The sequence below is a fragment of the Babylonia areolata genome, chromosome 29, assembly GCF_041734735.1.
Source record: "Babylonia areolata isolate BAREFJ2019XMU chromosome 29, ASM4173473v1, whole genome shotgun sequence".
NCBI classification, from domain to species: Eukaryota; Metazoa; Mollusca; class Gastropoda; order Neogastropoda; family Buccinidae; genus Babylonia; species Babylonia areolata.
Genome location: NC_134904.1, coordinates 21,241,266 through 21,260,484, shown reverse-complemented (window position 1 = coordinate 21,260,484; position 19,219 = coordinate 21,241,266). Strand labels below are relative to the sequence as shown.

The following is a 19,219-nucleotide window of genomic DNA, read 5'->3' as shown; positions in this document are numbered from 1 at the left end:
TTTTATGTGTTGTACTGTGTTGTATTGTATTGCATCATTCGCATTACATTTCCTGTGTATAATATGGTATCGTGCTGTGCTGTGCTGTGTTGTGTTGCGATGCGTTGTATTGGATTGTGTTGTATCGTCTCGTTTCGTGTCGTGTCGTGTCGTATCGCAGTGTGTTATGTTGCGTTGGTTTGCGTTGTATTGTATTGTATTGTCAGTAGCTCAGAATTTGTCGTCTGTCTGTCTCACTTAGCCTGCTACCTCCTCCTGTTCCCGCCTTGAACACCCCTCGACATTCCATCCCCTGTTTCCATCTGGTTGTTTCTTTCTGGCTTGATTATCTGTCTTCAGCTCAAGACATTAAATGTCATTTGTTTATTTTAAGCGTTTTTTGTTGTTGTTGTTTTTTGTTGTTGTCAAAACCAGCCAAGTCAACGGTTACATTCAACTGAGGGGAGTGAAGGATTATAGGATTATGAACAAGCAAAACAACAGAAAAGGGTGCAAGCGGAAGCAACAGACCGTTCCTTTTTTTTAAAGAGAAATTACAAATGTGCTCTTTTTATCATCGGTGTTGAAAATAAGCAATTTTGTTTTATTGGAATTAAGCCAAACTGTACGGCACCCTGGAGGAGCTGCGTCGGACGGCAGCCTTCATCGAGGACACCGGGCTGTTCATCTAATGGGAGGCGAACGAGGAAGAAGAAGAAGAATTTTTATTGGAATTGAAAATGGCAGGTTATTAAACGTTGTAGTGTGTGTGTGTGTGTGTGTGTGTGTGTGTGTGTGTGTGTGTGTGTGTGTGTGTGCGTGTGTCTGTGTGTGTGTGTGTTCCTCAGAGTGTTCGAGAAAGTGGGTCTGAGCAGTCCCATCACCTTCGCCAACTGGATGGTGTACGGCCTGCCCCTCTCCTTCCTCCTCCTCATCCTCGTCTGGATCTGGCTCAACGTCCTCTACCTCAGGCCTTCGTACGTCATCACTGTGTGGCAGTTTACCCTTCTGCACACACACACACACACACACACACACACACACACACACACACACACACACACACACACACACACACACACACACACACACACACACACACACACACACACACACACGAGAAAAGAGACATAATGGCAAAGAGAAATTCTTTATTTCTGAGCATGATTTACATGCCATTTTCCCATGCACACTTCACACTATCTATAGCATGTACACTGCAAACTGTATGAAATATTCAAAGTTTTGTTACAGAAAAATATGCAAGCAAAATACGTAATCCATGTGAAAAAGAAAAGAAAACGGGCATGCAGTAGATAAAGATGCGCGCAGATTTACACTGTAGATGCAAGATGTACGCAAAATATCAAATAAAATCACACAAGATATAGAGAGACAAGGGAGGGGTGTGTGAGAGTTCTACCGAGCACAGAATACAGGATAATTTTTATATATTATATAAAGAAGAGATAAATACAGGGATCAAGGTGGTGCGTGGTCTTACAGAGAAATAAAGGGACAGACTGACAGAGAGCACTATGGTGTCGAGAAGTTGAAACCGAGAGTGTCGCCCATTCTGTACACAGATTTGCTTTCACGTATCATGTGTCCACTTTAAAAAACAACAACTCATTTTGACAATGTCTTGTTTTTACTTACTGCTTCTTACTTTACATTATTCATTATTTCGTGTGCTGTAGGCTATTGAAATATGAACATAAAAGAAAATACAATCATGACAAGAAATAATCGTGTTTATATTTATTAACCAAGCCATACGATTTCCCGTGTTCTTTGTCTCTTTACCAAACTGTAGCTGTGCACGTGGGGCGAGGCAGAAGACCAGAAGCAGAGCAAAGGACGCCAACCGCAAAATTCGTGACGTCATCAGAGCCGAGTTCCGGAAGTTGGGACCTGTCACGTGAGTTTTGTTCGAAAGAGTCTTGTTTTTTTTCTTTTTTTCAAGATTTTTTTTTTTTTTTTTTTTTTCCAGACCAGCACTAGCCTGTTGCCCCAGTACTCACTTCCTCAAAGGAGGAAACCTTCAATGAGAACCAAGCCTTGAACAGCTTGATTTTAAAGGCACAAACCAAAGTGGTCGCTAAACTCAACTCGTCTGTTGCCATGAGTCAAAGACCTAGTGTTTTGTTAACTGCGGTCAGCATGTTTTTTCCTATCTTGATTCATTAGCGTGGAACACATAAGAAAAAGTTCTCGACATTCACCTCCTCCATTCTGCCTAGCATTTTTTTTTTTTTTTTTTTTTTTTTGATGAATATGCTTCTTGAACTTCTCTCTCGCTCCCCCCCCCCCTCTCTCTCTCTGTGAACTGAATACGGACATTCCGTTATAACTTGCAATGAATTAGTAAAGCTAAGTTTCAGTTGCGATGTGATTGAAAGCATGATTCTTAGTGTTTGGGATTGCTGTCGCTTCTTTCCCTGTTAAAGCGATACCATGATAAAACCGAATCGAATCCGTATAAGTTGCAGTTCCATTTAAAGCATATAAAATGTTATATAGTTTAGATAATAATGGTAAGAAGACTTGGGCAACGAGTGTTCGTCAGTGTTTAAATACGTATGGTTTTACATTTGTATGGGATAATCAAGGGGTGGAAGATATTACAGGTTTCTTAAAGTGTTTCAGACAACGTATTATTGATTGCAGGTGGCAAGATTGGCATGATCATATACAAACTAGTGATAGATTCGCACAGATTAGACTTTTTAATACATCGCATGTGATTGAGCCATACATTGAGTTAGGACTGAACAGATATATAAAATGTACACTGACAAAATTTAGATTTGGTATTTCTAGTATTGCTTCTCATAGTTTTAGGTATAGCATTCTAAATGAACCCATGTATACATGCCGTTTATGCAGTTCTGGTAAAGAAGATGAATTGCATTTTTTGTTATGTTGCCCTGCTTTGTGTGACCTTAGACAAAAACTTATTCAACCGAAATATTATAGAGATCCGTCTAATTTTAGGTTCAATTTACTCATGTCTTCAAGACAGGAATGTACTCTGCATAACTTAGCCATATATATATATATATATGAAGGATTGAAGAGACTACGTACAGTTATCTCGTGAATGTTGTTGAATATTTGTGTTGACTATTTTGGGTGATATGGTTGATATTGTGCTAACAATTTTTGGTTGATCTGAATTGTCTACTTACTGTGTCATGTCATTTTCTAATTATTATTTATCAATGAATCCCCCTTCAGTAAGGGGCTCTGGCCTTATCTGAATAAAACATTCGTTCGTTCGTTCTCTCTCTCTCTCTCTCTCTCTCTCTGAACTGAACACGGACATTCTGTTATAACTTGCAATGAATTAGTAAAGCTAAGTTTCAGTTGCGATGTGATTGAAAACATGATTCATAGTGTTTGGGATTGCTGTCGCTTCTTTCCCTGTTAAAGCGATTCCATGATAAAACCGAATCGAATCCGTATATCATGAGTTGCAGTTTAGTGTTAATTTACAAGAAAGTAGCAGTTGTATCCGGTTTTTATCGGGTAGCGTGTGTAGAATAGACAGTAGGTATCATGTAGAGTGCTGAAGTAGGTTGACTTGTAGAGACTGATTCAGAGCAGTTGAAGCCACTGTGCATGGCCAATGAAATTGCTCGGCTAAGAGATTGACCTTGACCTCAGAGTAATGCATCAGACGATTGCTCGACGGGCGCAATAGTCGAGTGGTTAAAGCTTTGGATATTTCAGTCTGAGGGTCCCGCGTTCGAATCTCGGTAACATCGCCTGGTGGGGAATGGGTAGAGATGTTTCCGCTCTCCCAGGTCAACATGATTTATGTGCAGACCAGCTTGTGCCTGAACCCCTTTCGTGTGTATACGCAAGCAGATGATCAAATACGCACGTTAAAGATCCTGTAATCCATGTCAGTGTTCAGTGGGTTATGGAAAAAAAGAACATACCCAGCATGCACACCCGCGAAAACGGAGTATGGCTGCCTACATGGCGGGGTAAAAACGGTCATGCATGTAAAAGCCCACTCGTGTACATACGAGTGAACGTGGGAGTTGCAGCCCACGAACGAAGAAAGAAGAAGACGATTGGTCGAAAACGTTTTATCAATATGGATACGTAATGGCACTGTATGTCATCGGCTCATTAAAAACAAAACCCCGCTGAATTCCTTAGGGTTTTAAGTTTGGCACGGCTGTTGTTTTTTTCCCCTGTTGAACAGATACGCCGAGGGGACGATACTGGTGTGTTTTGCTGTTCTCGTTGCCCTGTGGATCACACGAGATTTGGGGGGAGCTGGAGGCTGGGGTAGTATCTTTCCGAGCAGGTGTGTATTGTTGTCATTATAGCGATGAGCACGTGCGTGTGTGTGTGTGTGTGTGTGTGTGTGTGTGTGTGTGTGTGTGTGTGTGTAGAGGGAAGAAGAGAGGTTATGATTGATTATCGATTTTAAGAATCTGTTTTGTTTTACCAGTTCAGTCTCTCCACGAAGAACACGTTTTCCGCCTTTCTCTCTCTCTCTCTCTCTCTCTCTCTCTCTCTCTCTCTCCGTATTCTGTCTTTTGTTTCCTCTCTTTAGTGACTGATAGAACATTTCTTTTGCTGACAGACACGTGAGTGACTCCACCCCAGCCATTCTGATCGGTGTGCTGATGTTTGTCCTCCCGTCCAGACTGCCAGACATCTTCTTCCGCATGAGGCGTCAAGGTGATGCTTTACCTGATTCCCTCTTCGCCCTTGGTTGGTGCTACCTTAGGTTCTCTGATTCTGGATACAGGTTTAAGAAATTTCATAACTCAAAATCAGAAGTTGAATTTACTTATTATTTTGGTCCTAACTCAGGCTCAAAAGCTGAACTTATTTGTATATGGTTCTCTGATTCTGGATATATGTTTAAGAAATTTCCTAACTCAAAATAAAAAGTTGAGTTTACTTATTATTTTGGTCCTAACTCAGGCTCAAAAGTTGAACTTATTTGTATATTTCGATCCTAACTCAGAATCGAAAGTTGAACTTGTATATTTTGATCTTGACTCAGAATCAAAAGTTGACTTTACTTTTAAAATTCGATCCTAACTTAGAGTCGAAAATTCAACTTGTATATTTCGATCTCTTAACTCATTGTGAAAAGTTTATCTTACTTGTATATATACCGATCCTTACTCAGAATCGAAAGTTGAATTTCCTTGTATATTTCGACCCTAAGTCAGAATCAGAATTTTGAACTTGATTGTGTATTTCGATGATTGCTTGAAACCAGTGAGTCCGTGAGAAATAATGCGGGATGACAATATTAGGAAAATGGTTGCGGGGGAATGGCGTTAATATTTTTGAACGAAGGAAAAAAAGCAAGCAAAGAGTTATCATCTGATTTAGTCAATTCCATCGTTATTTCACTGACATATAATTACACTCCACTGTGTTTCATCCCGTGGAATATTGAATATCATGCTCATATATTGCTAGGAAACCAGGAACATGATCTTGGTGAAAAGCAAGCAGCAAACTAATACAGTTTCCCTTCGATCGGTGTTAATACTAGCGGCCGCCTCTCTCTCTCTCTCTCTGAGTCTCGTGTGTGTGTGTGTGTGTGTGTGTGTGTGTGTGCGTGTGCGCACGAATACATAATTATGTGTGTGTATACGCGAATATATGATTTTGTGTGTGCGCGTTTATCTATCTGTGTGTGTGTGTGTGTGTGTGCGCGCGCGCGCGCGCGCGCGAACATACGATTATGTATGTGCGAATATATAATTATGTAAATGTGTGTTTGTGCGTGCATGCGTGCTCGTGTGTATGTATGCGTGCGTGTGTGCGTGCGTGTGTGTGTGTGTATGTGTGTGCGCGTGCATGTGCACAGGCCTGAAGCCCCGAGCGGCCGTGACAGCCCTGTTGTCATGGGACGCTGTGCACACCAAGATGCCCTGGTCGCTCTTTCTGCTGCTAGGAGGGGGATTCGCCCTTGCACGTGCAGCTCAGGTGGGTCAACCAGTGTCATTACTGATGATGATGATGATGATGATGATATGGATACTTGTCCTCGGTTAGAGACCAAGCTCTAAGCACTTTACAGATACGGGGTCATTTGCACAACAGGCTGCCTACCTGGGTTGAGCGGATTGACGGCTGCCATTGGGCGCTCATCATTCGTTTCCTGGTTCTTTGAGTTAGATTTCAGGCATGCACACACAGTCAGACAGACATGTAACATTTTACGTGTATGACCTTTTTGTTTATTTACCCCGCCATGTAGGCAGCCATACTCCGTTTTCGGGGGTGTCAGGTCACTAAGAAAATTTAATAAGCGAAGCACCACAGATTGCATTACAACAGTTCTCGATGATCGATGCCGACGGTGACGATAAGTGACTCGCTTTTGAGATAGATAGGCCTTCCTTTCCGTTCATGACAACTTGACAGGGTCGTCGTCCACTCTTCCATTCATAATGTATTTCATGGCGTCATCCACACGCGAAAGATACGGCCTTCTGTCGCGCACGCTGCGACATTAGACAAAGCAACGTTCGATCTGTACCCGCGTTCATTGCCTGAAATGAGTGTTGCGAAAAACCAACACAGTAAGTCTTTGCGTTGGTTGGGCGTGAATGACGCTTAGATATGTTACAAAACACAGCAAAGTACATGTGAAGCGGATAAGGCTTGATCAAGTGCTTAAATTCTTCGCTTTTAACGTATCATATGATATGGAAAACACACACACACACACACACACACACACACACACACACATATATATATATATATATATATATATATATATATATATATATAAAATACAATACGTAAACAAAACTGGGCAAGTGTTGGCCAGGAGGCTTTAAAAACAACAACCAAAACAACCTACAGTGATGCTTATTTATGCTGTGTGTAGTTCCCCCCCCCCTCCCCCCTCCTCACCCCTCCAGTTTCTTTTTCTAAATTTGTATTTAAATTTGGCCAGTAACACAGTGTCATCACCTTCGCTCATATCATCACCATTATCATGATCGTCGTTGTGGGCGTCCCCCCTCTCTGTCTCTTCTTTTTCTCCCTCACACTTAGCTTGTTGTTGTTGTTGATGTTGATGTTGTTGTTGTTGTTGATGATGTTGTTATTGTTGTTGATGATGATGTTGTTGATGTTGTTGTTGTTATTGTTGTTGTTGATAATGTTGTTGTTATTGTTGTTGATGATGATGTTGTTGATGTTGTTGTTGTTGTTGATGATGATGATGTTGTTGTTGTTTTTGATGTTGATGATGATGTTCTTGTTGTTGTTGATGATGATGATGTTGTTGATGTTGTTGTTACGATGTTGTTGGTGTTGTTGATGATGTTGTTGTTGTTGATGATGATGATGTTGTTGATGTTGTTGTTGATGATGTTGTTGTTGTTGTTGTTGTTGATGTTGTTGTTGTTGGAGGATGACTGACGGCAGAGCCGGAGGTTCGGGTTGCCCGTGCATGCTGTGTGCAGGAGTCGGGGCTGTCGCTGTGGCTGGGGCAGAAGCTGGCGGTGTTCGGGGCCCTGGACCCCTGGCTGATGCTGCTGATCGTCTGCTACATCGTCACCTTCGTCACCGAGGTCACCAGCAACACCGCCATCGCCACCATCATGATGCCCATACTGGCACAGCTGGTGCGTTGGCCCTGGGTTCTTTCTGGCTCTGTAGATGAACTTTTTTTTTTTGGCAACCAATCGAAGGCCTTCAAAAACAGAAGAACTACATCTGACGATCGCTCGACCTGTTATCTGTACAATACACTTGATTTGATCGTTCGCAATTAGGTATACCTACGTTATATGATGGTGACTCCTGCTTTTGCGACGTTGACGGTTAATTATAGCCCACTGTAGCCTACAACTAGTATACACAGTAGTCATTATTTGTTGTCATTATTGTTGACGCTGTATCAAATATCTTTTCTCATTATGTGTTTATTGTGTCACATTATTAAAGAAGAAAAGAACATTTTTTGCAAGGTAAAAATGGGTATTTTGTAGTTTTGATAAGGAAGGTTAAAAAAAAACACCTTCTTTGCAAGGGTGAAAATGTGGATAGTGCCGTACTGATGAAAAAAGAAAAGAAAACCATTATTTGCATGGGTAAAACTGTGGATTGTGTCATTCTGACAAGAAGGGGGGAAAATGATAAAAGTGTGGATATCGATGAAAAAGAAATCATTTCTTTTTTGCAAGGTTATAAATAGGGATTTTTTTTTTTTAAAGAACAACAACACCACAAACTCAATCCAGTGTCAGTACCAGGTGTGTTTCCCCTGATGTGACCCCCCGGGGCCCACAGTGATGATGTTAATGTGTTGCACGTGCAGTCCGTGACGCTGGAGCTGAACCCTCTGTTCTTCATGTTCCCCGCGGCGCTGACCAGTTCCTTCGCCTTCATGCTGCCAGTGGCCACGCCCCCCAACGCCATTGTGTTTGCCTATGGGGCCCTCAGGGTCATCGACATGGTCAGTGCTCTCACAGCTTTTTTCTTTCATTTATGATTGGTTTTCCACCGTGCAGCACACAGTATTGGTCCTCAAACGTCATCGTCAATGTCAGTGCTTACATAACTATCTTTTAACTCACTCAGTACGGCCAGTCCTCTCTTCTCCTCTACACAGACCCCTCGGATGTCCAGTGGGTGTCTGAATGACCCAACCTTTAGCTTCCGTCGTCAGAACTGTGGTATTCTTTGTCAACAATCACCTCTTCAGTATAAGAGCCTTCTGCTTGCAATATTTTGATAATGATAATTGGGATGAAACGCTGTTAACGCCGTCTCTTTCGCCGTTCGTATGGAGAGAGTTAACGTTTGTTTTCCATCGTGCAGCAGATAGTATTGGTCCTGAAAAGTCTTCGGTAAGGTCAATGCTCTCATAACTTTTTTGTTGTTGTTTTTTTTCCCCACCGTGCAGCAGATAGTATTGGTCCTCAAAAGTCGTCGACAAGGTCAGTGCTCTCATAACTTTTTTTCTGTTGGAAAAAAATTTAAAGAATTTGTTTTCCATCGTGCAGCACATAGTATTGGTCCTCAAAAGTCATCGACATGGTCAGTGCTCTAATGACATTGCGGACATTAAATTTTCAGTAAATTGCTAAATGGGTTTTTTTTAAAATTTCTTTCAATTTCTTTAGTTATAAGCAATGCTTGTGTGTGTGTGTGTGTGTGTGTGTGTGTTTGCGCGCGTGTGTGCGCGTGTGCACGTGCATACGTGTGTGTGTGTGTGTGTGTGTGATACAGGTGATGTGTGGCATCATGCTGAACATAGTGTCGGTGCCAGTCCTACTACTGGCCACATCCACCTGGGGTAACGCCTTTTTCCACTTTGACGTCATGCCGCCCCAGTTCAGCACCAACGTCACCGGCCTCCTCAACACCACGGCTGTTTGACGTCACAGAGTAGCTGACGTCACAGATGCAGGGATACTGATATTTGAAACTGATTTATCATGCCAGTGACATTTTAAAGATATTTTTTACACCTGTGTAATATTTTTAGTCAGTTCTACGTTATAAACTTTTTTTTTGTATGTGCACCTGTCTAATGTTTTAGTCGGTTCAAGTCCTCAGACATTTAAAAAAATATATGCCTATAAATGTATTGGATTGTATTTCATGCCGTGTGTGTGTGTGTGTGTGTGTGTGTGTGTGTGTGGAGTGGGGTTAGGGGGGGGGGCGTACCTGCGTGTGTGTAAGTGTGTGTGTGTGTGTGTGTGTGTGTGTGTAATTTAGTTTATACCGTCTCTGTGGTGTGTGTGTGTGTGTGTGTGTGTGTGTGTGAAACACATATACCCTTTTATATCTCAAACCTGACCTGAGATCGATGTGGGTCATCAAAATACATTAAACCAGTGACTAATCATTCAGTTCACACATACACACAAACACAATTACACACACATACACACACGCACTTGCACGCACAGACATACAGACTCTCTCTCTCTCTCTCTCTCTCTCTCTCTCTCTCTCTCTCTCACTCATTCAAACGATTAATCTTTTAACCTTTTCAGCCCATTCACAAGTGAAATAGAAGGTATGCTATTTACAGGAAACAAATTTTCTGATCCTTCACACCAACCCACATCCACCTCCCCCCCCCCAAACACACACACACACACGCACACGCACACGCACACACGGAAGCGTTCGCTGTAAACAACATGCTGTCCTGTGCAATTTCCTCATTATCTCATTATGTTTTGTGCTCTGATTATTACTGTGTACAGTCCAACATGAAGATCCGTGCAGTGAACCCATGCAGTGAGTGTCTGTGAAGTGATCTAATTAGGTTATGTACCCCAGTCTGGAAAATAAAACTATTCCCCTTGAATCATGATTTCTTACTATTGTTTTTCTTATATTTAGAAAAGGCGCGAAATAAGATGTCACGTGATTGCGCATGAAGCTGCCAGTCGCCATCTTTTCAAAGAAGAAACCCCAGCTGTGCTCTGCGCATCTACACTGAGAAATAAATTGAAAAAGAGAATAACAGTTTTGTGGTTATTGGTATCAGTGCAGTGTGCTAAAGAAGAACTGTGATCAGTTTGTCACTCTGTTAGACAGTCAGTCGGTTGATTAGTTAGTTAATTAGTTAGTTCGTTGGTTGGGTAGGTAGGTAGATAGGTAGGTAGTTGTTCATACAGGCTTCATCCGGCGTTGAAGATATGCTTTCAATGAAGGAATGGGTACACATGTCACCGGCTGTACTTCAGTAGCAACGAACATGGCATTCTGTACCTTATACCCTGTTTCATGTCTTCCCACATACGATAATTTCCTAATTTGGTATCCTAAATTCAGGGACTTATTTCAACGACAATTTTCGTACATAAATGACAATTATTTACGATACTTTGATGTCAGTAACCAGTTCCAGTGGGGGGTTTTTCTACTCTGTTTTGAGGTATATTGTAGTACTCAAACTTGATAGAGGTTCTTGCCACAAGACTAACGAGCAACCCTCTTGTTAGGCCGTCTGCAGTGCAGTCTCTGCCGGACCAATCAGAGAGCCGGTAACCCTGTATAACGACCACAGCAGAAAGATGTTGATGAATGAATGTAAGATTTGTGGAATGGATGGGTGAATGATGGGGAATCAAAAAATTGTTGAAAAAAAAAGAGGGTGGGAGATATTTTTTGTTGCAGAAACAGAGACAAGAGGAAGGGAAATGGGAGCAGTGAACAGAGAGGCAAGCACAACTGGCACGGATAGGCAGGGAACATTACTGTCAAAAATCACAACTACATGAATATGAACTTGACACCAACATATGAATGTGGATGAAGAAAACAAACCTAAGTTCATCTGATTAAGTGACCAAAAAAAAAAAATGTTGGACAGTTTCTGCCTACCATTGTAAACGACTGTGTACTGTATCTGGTAGTTCGACACTAAAAACTTTGACATCGTACATTAAAAAAAAAAAGAAAAGAAAAAAAAGAGCAACCCTCTTGTTAGGCCGTCTGCAATGCAGTTTCTGCCAGACCAATCAGAGAGCCGCTCTTTCCGTCTTTGGCCCCGCAAACCATGGAAACGTTAACAGACAACATCAGTGGAGGCTTGAGAGGAGAAGCGTCGGTCTGTTCGTGTTCATGATATCATGGGTCATTCCATGTCGTTCTGTTCCAAACTCTTGATCAGAAGGATCGATTACCCTCAGGGCAACATGTCATTTCTCAAATGCCTGTATTGCAAAACCGCACGAAAAGTTTCGTCGGTTTGAATAGGTCCTAGAATTCAGGATATTAAACTAGGACATTGCCCACAAATACATGACCATTAAACCAAATAAAACACAAATAATCGACTACCTGCCTACCTACCTACCTACCTATATATCCACCTAACAAACTAATTGACTAGCTAACAGAGTGACAAGTTGATCGAGAAAGTTCGGGGAGCGTGTCGATACTCCCCCATCCGTGTCAATACCCCCCGTGTCAATACTCTCCGTGTCGATATTCCCCCATGTCGATAATCCCCTGTGTCGATACACTCCCGTGTCGATACACTCCCGTGTCGATATTCCCCCATGTCGATACTCCCCTGTGTCGATACACTCCCGTGTCGATACACTCCCGTGTCGATACTCCCCCCTTGTCGATACTCCCCCCTTGTCGATACTCCCCTGTGTCGATACTCCCCCCTTGTTGATACTCCCCTGTGTCGATACTCCCCCCTTGTTGATACTCCCCTGTGTCGATACTCCCCCCTTGTTGATACTCCCCCGTGTCGATATCCCCCGTGTCGATACTCCCCACATGTCGTAATTCCCCCGTGTCGATACCCCCCCGCGTTGATACTGACCCCGCCCGATAATCCTCTGTGTGTGTGTGTGTGTGTGTGTGTGGGGGGGGGGGTGTTCTTGATTCGTTCGTCTCTGTGAGTGGATGTGACATGGAGCTTGTCCTTATTTTCATCCATTTTTTTTTTTCACTGTTGAATTTGAAACAAATGGCCAAGGACCAACCATGCATATTTGTATCGCTTTTGTCGTTAGTTTTATCTGTGACTGTAACACTGACTCATGGAGTCTCCCGTCGGACCGACGGATGAGTAGGCAGGCAGGCTTATCTGTCGGTGTATGTTCTCATATGGGAGAAGAGGCCGATTTTGGATGCGCAGCACTTCCCACAGGTGTTGCAAGGGAAAACGTCTCCAGAAGTTGAGACCTGCTTCCTTCGCTTCTCCTTAATGACCAGCGTTCTCTTGTTTTCAAACGTCTTTATGCCACTAGAGCACAGCATCCTCCAGCGAGAGCGGTCAAGGGCATCAGTTTCCCAGGAAGCGATGCCTATGTCACAGGCTTTGATGTTTGTCTTCAAGGTGTCCTTGAAGCGCTTGCAGGGTCTTCCAAGTTCACGGTGGCCTTCCTTCAGCTGGACATACAAAAGCATCTTCGGGATCCTGCTGTCTGTCATGCGGACAACGTGTCCTGTCCTGCGTAGCTGGCACTGGATCAGCAGGCTTTCGATGCTTGGCAGGCCGCTCCTCTCTAGGACCTGGAGGTTGGAGACCATGTCTTGCCACTTTATGCCGAGGATCTTTCGTAGGCATCTCTGGTGAAACTGCTCAAGTCGGAGAGAGAGAGAGAGAACTCAGAACTCAAAACGTTTTTTACTTAATGATAACGAGAGAGAGAACTCAGAACTCAAAACGTTTTTTATTTAATGATAACGAGAGAGAGAGAGAGAGAGAAAGAGAGGGGGAGGGGGGCAGAGAGAGAGAGAGACTCAGAACTCGAAACACTTTTCTTATTCAAGGATTTTTTTTATCTGTGAGCCATCTCAAGTGCACCACCTACAGAGCATGCAGTCACATCTTGGCTTGTTCTCATACAGGCTCAGTATCACAGACCACATGTTCAAGGAAGATTGTACAGTTTTCTGGTACGTGTCAATTGTCAAAACTCTTTCGATAGAGACTAAATAGCTTTGTTTGATCTTCTTCAGAAAACTGATTATTTCATAACAGAGTGGCGAACTTTGTCTGGGTCTCAGTAGGGAAGTATCTTCATTGCAAATTGCCACTGTTGCTTTATTCAGTTCATCTATAGCGATTTCATTTTCAGGGCCAGTCTGATCATATGTAGGTATATGTAGGTACTGCCACACACATTGCATGAAGAAAGCATCTCAACATCAGCAGCAGAAGCATTCACACCCCAGCCACCACGAAATTGCATGCATGCACCAGATCAAGTACTCGTTCATTTATTCATAGTTCTTTTTTTTTTCTTTTGAACATACCTGTACATATATGCGAAGACACGAAACTGACATTTTGGCTGTCATTGTAGCACGACCGGATATCACAGAAGTTTGCTTATTTTGACGAGAGGGATACATTCCTTCTACTCATGATGACATTTGGAAGCAATAGAGACTCATGCACAATAACACAACTACTACTACGACTGCAGGAGTTCATTTTGTTCCCATAAAGACAAACAAAATAGACACTGAGCCAATATTGTACGCTATAACTGAGGCAGCTTCACAGACAGGCAGACACGCGCGCGCGCGCGCGCGCCACACACCACACACACACACACACACAGACAAGGCCTAAAGCTCACAGTCACCAGGATTTAACAAAGTGTCTAAAATGAACATAACGGGACAGAACGGCTGACCTGCCGTATTGAGGAGGGAAAAAAAGCAGAAACCAAATTGCCGATATTCATGCCATACAGACTGCAAGGCACACTGGTCGCACACAGACATATTCATCATAAAAATTTAAAAAATCAATAGGCACAAGGAAAAAAATTAATTCAGAACTCGTGTAACAAAACCGGTCAAACCATACTAAGTTTCCTTCCTTAGAAATAGAAGCCAAGTCGGAAAAGAGGGGTGGGGACGGGGAGGGGGGGGGAGGGGGCAGGGGGGAGTTGGGTGACGGAATAGGGGGTGGGGGGATAGAGAGTAGGATGAGGGGGAGGATGGATGAGGGAAGGGGTGGGGGGGGAGTTAATAGAGTGGAGGCAGGCGTGCGTATTTACAACGGCATGAATCGTTAAGAAAATAAACCCACAAAACAACAACCAGCCGAGCAAATAAATCTTCAGTCTAATATCATCATCTTAGATGAACAGACTGTAAAATAAATAAACGAACGAGCAACTAAAGCGAACGCCCTCGAATGACAATATCCCACATCAGGAATGTGACCGTTCAGGTTGAAACACGCACTGCGCGTCCCTTGCTTAATTAAAGAAACAGTGAAAGATATACATGGCTTCGTGCCTCCTGGGGAGAGAGGGAGAGAGAGAGAGGGAGAGAGAGAGAGAGTCAAAGTCAAAAGTCAAAAATATTTTAATGCCAGGCCTCTGGCCCATAACATGAGTGATGACATGTTCTGTGTTCAGGGGAATGTTTACATTTTTGTAGCTTGCATCCGCACATTCATTGCTTTGTGCACAAAACTAGACACCTTAAATAAAACACATTCATTAGTACTAGATGTAAGTAAGCAGAATCTAAACATACATGGATTTCCTGAATGCTTTGGCGGAATAAATTCATTTTTTATTTCATCATACCTGGGGCATATAAGTTTGAAACACTGTTTCTGTCCTGGCTGGGTTTATATTGTTTATGAATTAAGAGCTGACACACCAATTCTAGAGAGACAAAGAGAGGGAGAGAGAAAGAGAGAGAACGAGAGAGAAAGAAAGAGAGAGGGAGAGAGAGAAAGAGAGGGAGAGGGTGAGAGAGAGAAAGAGAGAGGGGAGAGAAGAGGGAGAGAGAGAGAGAGAAAGAACCGTAAAATCACGTTACAATACACTGTAAAATCACATTGTAAGCATTACGACATGTCCCCATTGTGAAGTTGATATCTGTCCAAGTGTTGCAATTAACATCAAGGAAGTGTGAAACACCGTTATTGTCAAGATCTGATTGTCAGCTGACTGGCAGAATAGCCGAGTGATAAAAGCGTTGGACTTTCAATCTGAGGGTCCCGGTTTCAAATCTCAGTAAGGCGCCTGGTGGGTAAACGGTGGAGGTTTCTCCGATCTCCCAGGTCAACATAATGTGCAGACCTGCTTGTGTCTGAACCCCATTCGTGTGTATACGCATGCAGAAGATGAAATACGCACGTTACAAATCCTGAAATCCACGTCAGCGTTCGGTGGGTTATGGAAACAAGAACGTACTCAGCATGCACCCCCACGAAAACGGAGTATGGCTGCCTTGATGGCGGGGTAAAAATAGTCATACACGTAAAAACCCACTCATGTACACACGAGAGAACATGGGAGTTGCAGCCCACGAAGGAAGAAGAAGAAGGTTGTCACGTGCACGATGGAAAAAAGTGTCAGGATTGACAGCAGACAGACAGCAGCCAAAAGTCCATCAGTAAACTTTTCTGCGGAGCGGTGGCCCAGTGGTAACGCGCCCGACTAGGAAGCGAGTGTCCATGGGTTCGAGTACCGTATGCAGACCGTGATGGTTACCCGCTCATCCCCTGCCCAGCCCCCTCTCCACTAGACTTTGAGTAGTGGTCTGGGTGCAGGTCTTTCAGATGAACCGATAAACCGAGGTCCAGTCTGCAGCATGCACATAGGGTATTGAAAAAAGGGGAAAAAACACCAAAAAAAAACACACAAAAAAACCCACGGACAAGAAAAGGACTATGCCTGGCAATGTTCTGTAGTAAAAACTAAAATGCTCATTGGTACTGAAACAAATGCACTGCAAACAGACCGAAAAGATAGTGCTGCACTGCGCTGACACAATCTCTCCCCAGGGACAGCAGCCACAACCTCACACAGAGAAATCTGATAAAATAAAAGTGATACAATACAGCACAATTTAGTGCAATGCAATGCAGTACAGTACAATACAGTGCAATACAATGTGATGCGGCACATACAATACAATACAATGCAATGCAATGCAATGCAATTATCCGCCAACATATGCAATGTGATCAATTGAAGAATCATCGACAAACTGAACGCATGCAATGTGATCAGCTGAAGAATCAGTCGCTGAACAGACAGTGGGCCTATCGTTCAATGATCATGAAGAGAAATGGGTAATACATAAAACACACGGCACAAGCACATTTTCCATCACCTGCAAACGGAGAGCTACTGCACAGCAAACATGGCTAATCTACCCCCCTCCCTCCCTCGTAACTCGCACCCGCTTACACAGTCACCATCAACAACAATCATTAATTAATTTAGTCAACAGTAAAAGTATAGACGTCATCAGCTGTCAACAATTCAACACACTCAAGTTGGACTCACAGAGACACACAGGTAGGATAGGGGAGAAAAACTCGTCACTTGTGCAACAGAATACGCCTGTCTTCATCAACGCTAAAAAAAAAGAATAAAATAAAATAAAATGAAATAAAATAACATAAATATATTTTTAAGTCCGAAAACAACAACAACAAAAAACAGCAGCAGATTTCGCTTCCATCAGTAACAATGACATAATTAGCCAACAGAAAACACTTGGTCTTTATCAACACGGGACAACAGTCGCTTGCTGAACAGAGAACCAGACCCGTCTTCTTCACGAAGTGGGAAACGTAACCACAGTTACCGCCCCTCAACAAAGCATGGCTTCCCGTCACGGACAAGTGGTCACGCACTTGTTCAATTCAACAACGACCCCCCACACTGACCATACCATACAGAGCTGCACAAAACAAAGGGCGCTACTTTGAAAAGCGTTAAGAACGCTCCTAAGTCTAGCGTGGAGTTACAAGCGTTCTTAACACGAATTAGACGAAGCTCTGTTAATGTCGCTCATGCAAATCAGCTCGTTGGGGGTGGGGGCAAGCGCAGAAATATCCGAAGAAAAAAGAAGTTAAAAAATTGTTTTGTTTTTTTTATTTCAGCACGGAGATTCGCTTAAATTAATGGCAAAGACTCTCTTTTCGGCGTTGCAGAACTGATGGACGGATGAGTCACTTGATGCCGAAGATTATCTTTTTGGCGCTGCACAGTATGATTGTATTGATGGACGGGTTAGTTACTTGATGGAGAAGACTGTCTTTGTGGCGCCGCACAGTCCCCAGATGAAAATGCTCTCTTTTTGGCGCTGCGCAGTTGCCGGACGAGTGAGTCACTTGATGGCAAAGACTCTATTCGGCGCTGCATTATGGATAGACGGGTGAGTTACTTGCTGGCGAAGACTACCTTTTTGGCGCTGTGCAATCACTGTAGCGCCGTCAGAGCGACTTGATGTTGAGGACTGTTAGTTTGGCGCTGCTTAATATAATTCTACTGATGGACGAGTTACTTGATGGCAAAGACTGCCTTTTTGGCGCTGCGCAGTCGCTGGAGGGCCAAGCCTACTTGATGGCGAAGGCTCTCTTGCTGGCGCTGCGCAGTCTGCGGACGTTGCGCTTGGTGGGGTTGGCTGCGATCTGCAGCGCGATGCGGACCTGGCCCAGCCAAGGCTTGTCCTTGAAGGTGTTGGCCACCGACAGCGACTTGATGGCGCGCTCACGGGGCGTGGTTCCCGCGCTGCACGAGTGTCGGGACCACGTGCTGATGGTGGGGTCGATGAAGGCGTCCTCCCGCTTCCCGTTGTAGTAGAAGAAGGGGCGGCGGTCCTGCTCGTGCGAGATGAGCGGCAGCGGCACGGAGCCCTCGCTGGACTTGGCCTTGGACAACAGCAGCGCCGACGACACCCGGCCTTTCTTCCCGCCGCGCTTCTTCTTCTCGTTGTTTTTCCTGGCGTCCGAGTCACCGGACTCTTCGCTGACGCCGCCGGGCGGCCTGGAGGTCTGTGCAGCAGCGGCGGCGGCGCGCGCCGTGGTGGTGGTGGTGGATACGAGGGTGTCCTTGCGTGGCAGGTGGTTGTGGTGGTGGTGGTCCCCCCTGGCCCCTCCTCCTCTCTCCTCCTCTCCGCCACCGCCGGCAGTGGTGGTGATGGTGGATGCGGTGTCCAGGGTCTCCACGCCAGTCACGCTGCCCTGGACCTGGCACGTGATCACCGTGTCCGCCTGGCTGTCCACCTCGGAGCGGTCGGTGACGGGCAGCTGGATGCTGGGCACCGCCGCCTTGTAGCTCTGGGGCAGGAAGGGCTGAGGGCCTGCCGCTCTGCTGCCCGCCTGCTGGCTTGTGGGCAGTGGATGAGGCTGTGCTTGAGGAGGTTGTAGAGGAGGTTGTGGCTGCGGCGGCTGTTGCGTCCCTCCCGTCATGAAGTAGGCGTTCCCCCGGGACTTGACCAATCTGGACACCATCATGCTCCTCTCCTCCTTCTCCTTCCTCTCCCCGGGGGCAGGGGCAGGGGGAGGAGGCTGGGGGAGGTGCTGAGCGCCCTCGCCCTCTCTGACGTCAGCGGGCCCGCCGACCTGATGACGCTGCGTGGTGGCGGTGACGTCACCGGGCTCTGAGGTGACGGAGACCTGTGACTGGGCCAGGAGGCGGGACCTCAGGCGTTGCATGATGGGCGGCAGACGGAGCGATTCCTCGGGCCCCCCCACTTCCCCCTGGCCACCCACACCGCTGCCTCGGGCCTCCTCCGTCCGCTGGCTCTTCGGCTCTGTCGCCGCCTGGGACCTGCACGCACAGTGCACGCATGTACAGCCACACACACATATAGACACACGGACACACACACATGCATGTACACACATACACATACACACTCACGCAAACACACACACACAGAGAAAAACACATACCCATGTAAACAGACGAGCGCGCACACACATAAACACACACACACACACACACACACACACACGCGCGCGCGCACG

The 19,219-nt window shown here is 44.7% G+C and overlaps 2 protein-coding genes across 4 annotated transcripts in view; one reads left to right on the top strand and one right to left on the bottom strand.

The window, feature by feature from the left end:
• LOC143302277 (Na(+)/citrate cotransporter-like) overlaps positions 1-10,465 on the top strand; it is a 30,467-nt gene extending 20,002 nt beyond the window's left edge. Inside the window, exons 8-15 of the mRNA XM_076616875.1 lie at positions 828-956; positions 1,796-1,900; positions 4,199-4,303; positions 4,586-4,683; positions 5,837-5,955; positions 7,452-7,613; positions 8,309-8,446; positions 9,223-10,465. Of these exons, the coding sequence (XP_076472990.1) occupies positions 828-956; positions 1,796-1,900; positions 4,199-4,303; positions 4,586-4,683; positions 5,837-5,955; positions 7,452-7,613; positions 8,309-8,446; positions 9,223-9,372 (1,006 nt within the window). The 3' untranslated portion in view covers positions 9,373-10,465. The remainder of the gene's footprint in view (positions 1-827; positions 957-1,795; positions 1,901-4,198; positions 4,304-4,585; positions 4,684-5,836; positions 5,956-7,451; positions 7,614-8,308; positions 8,447-9,222) is intronic.
• Positions 10,466-15,230: 4,765 nt separating this feature from the next.
• LOC143274838 (uncharacterized) overlaps positions 15,231-19,219 on the bottom strand; it is an 82,272-nt gene continuing 78,283 nt past the window's right edge. For all 3 annotated transcript variants that reach the window (XM_076578786.1, XM_076578784.1, XM_076578785.1), the window contains one exon: positions 15,231-19,019. In XM_076578786.1, coding sequence (XP_076434901.1) covers positions 17,804-19,019 — 1,216 coding nt within the window. In that variant the 3' untranslated portion in view covers positions 15,231-17,803. The remainder of the gene's footprint in view (positions 19,020-19,219) is intronic.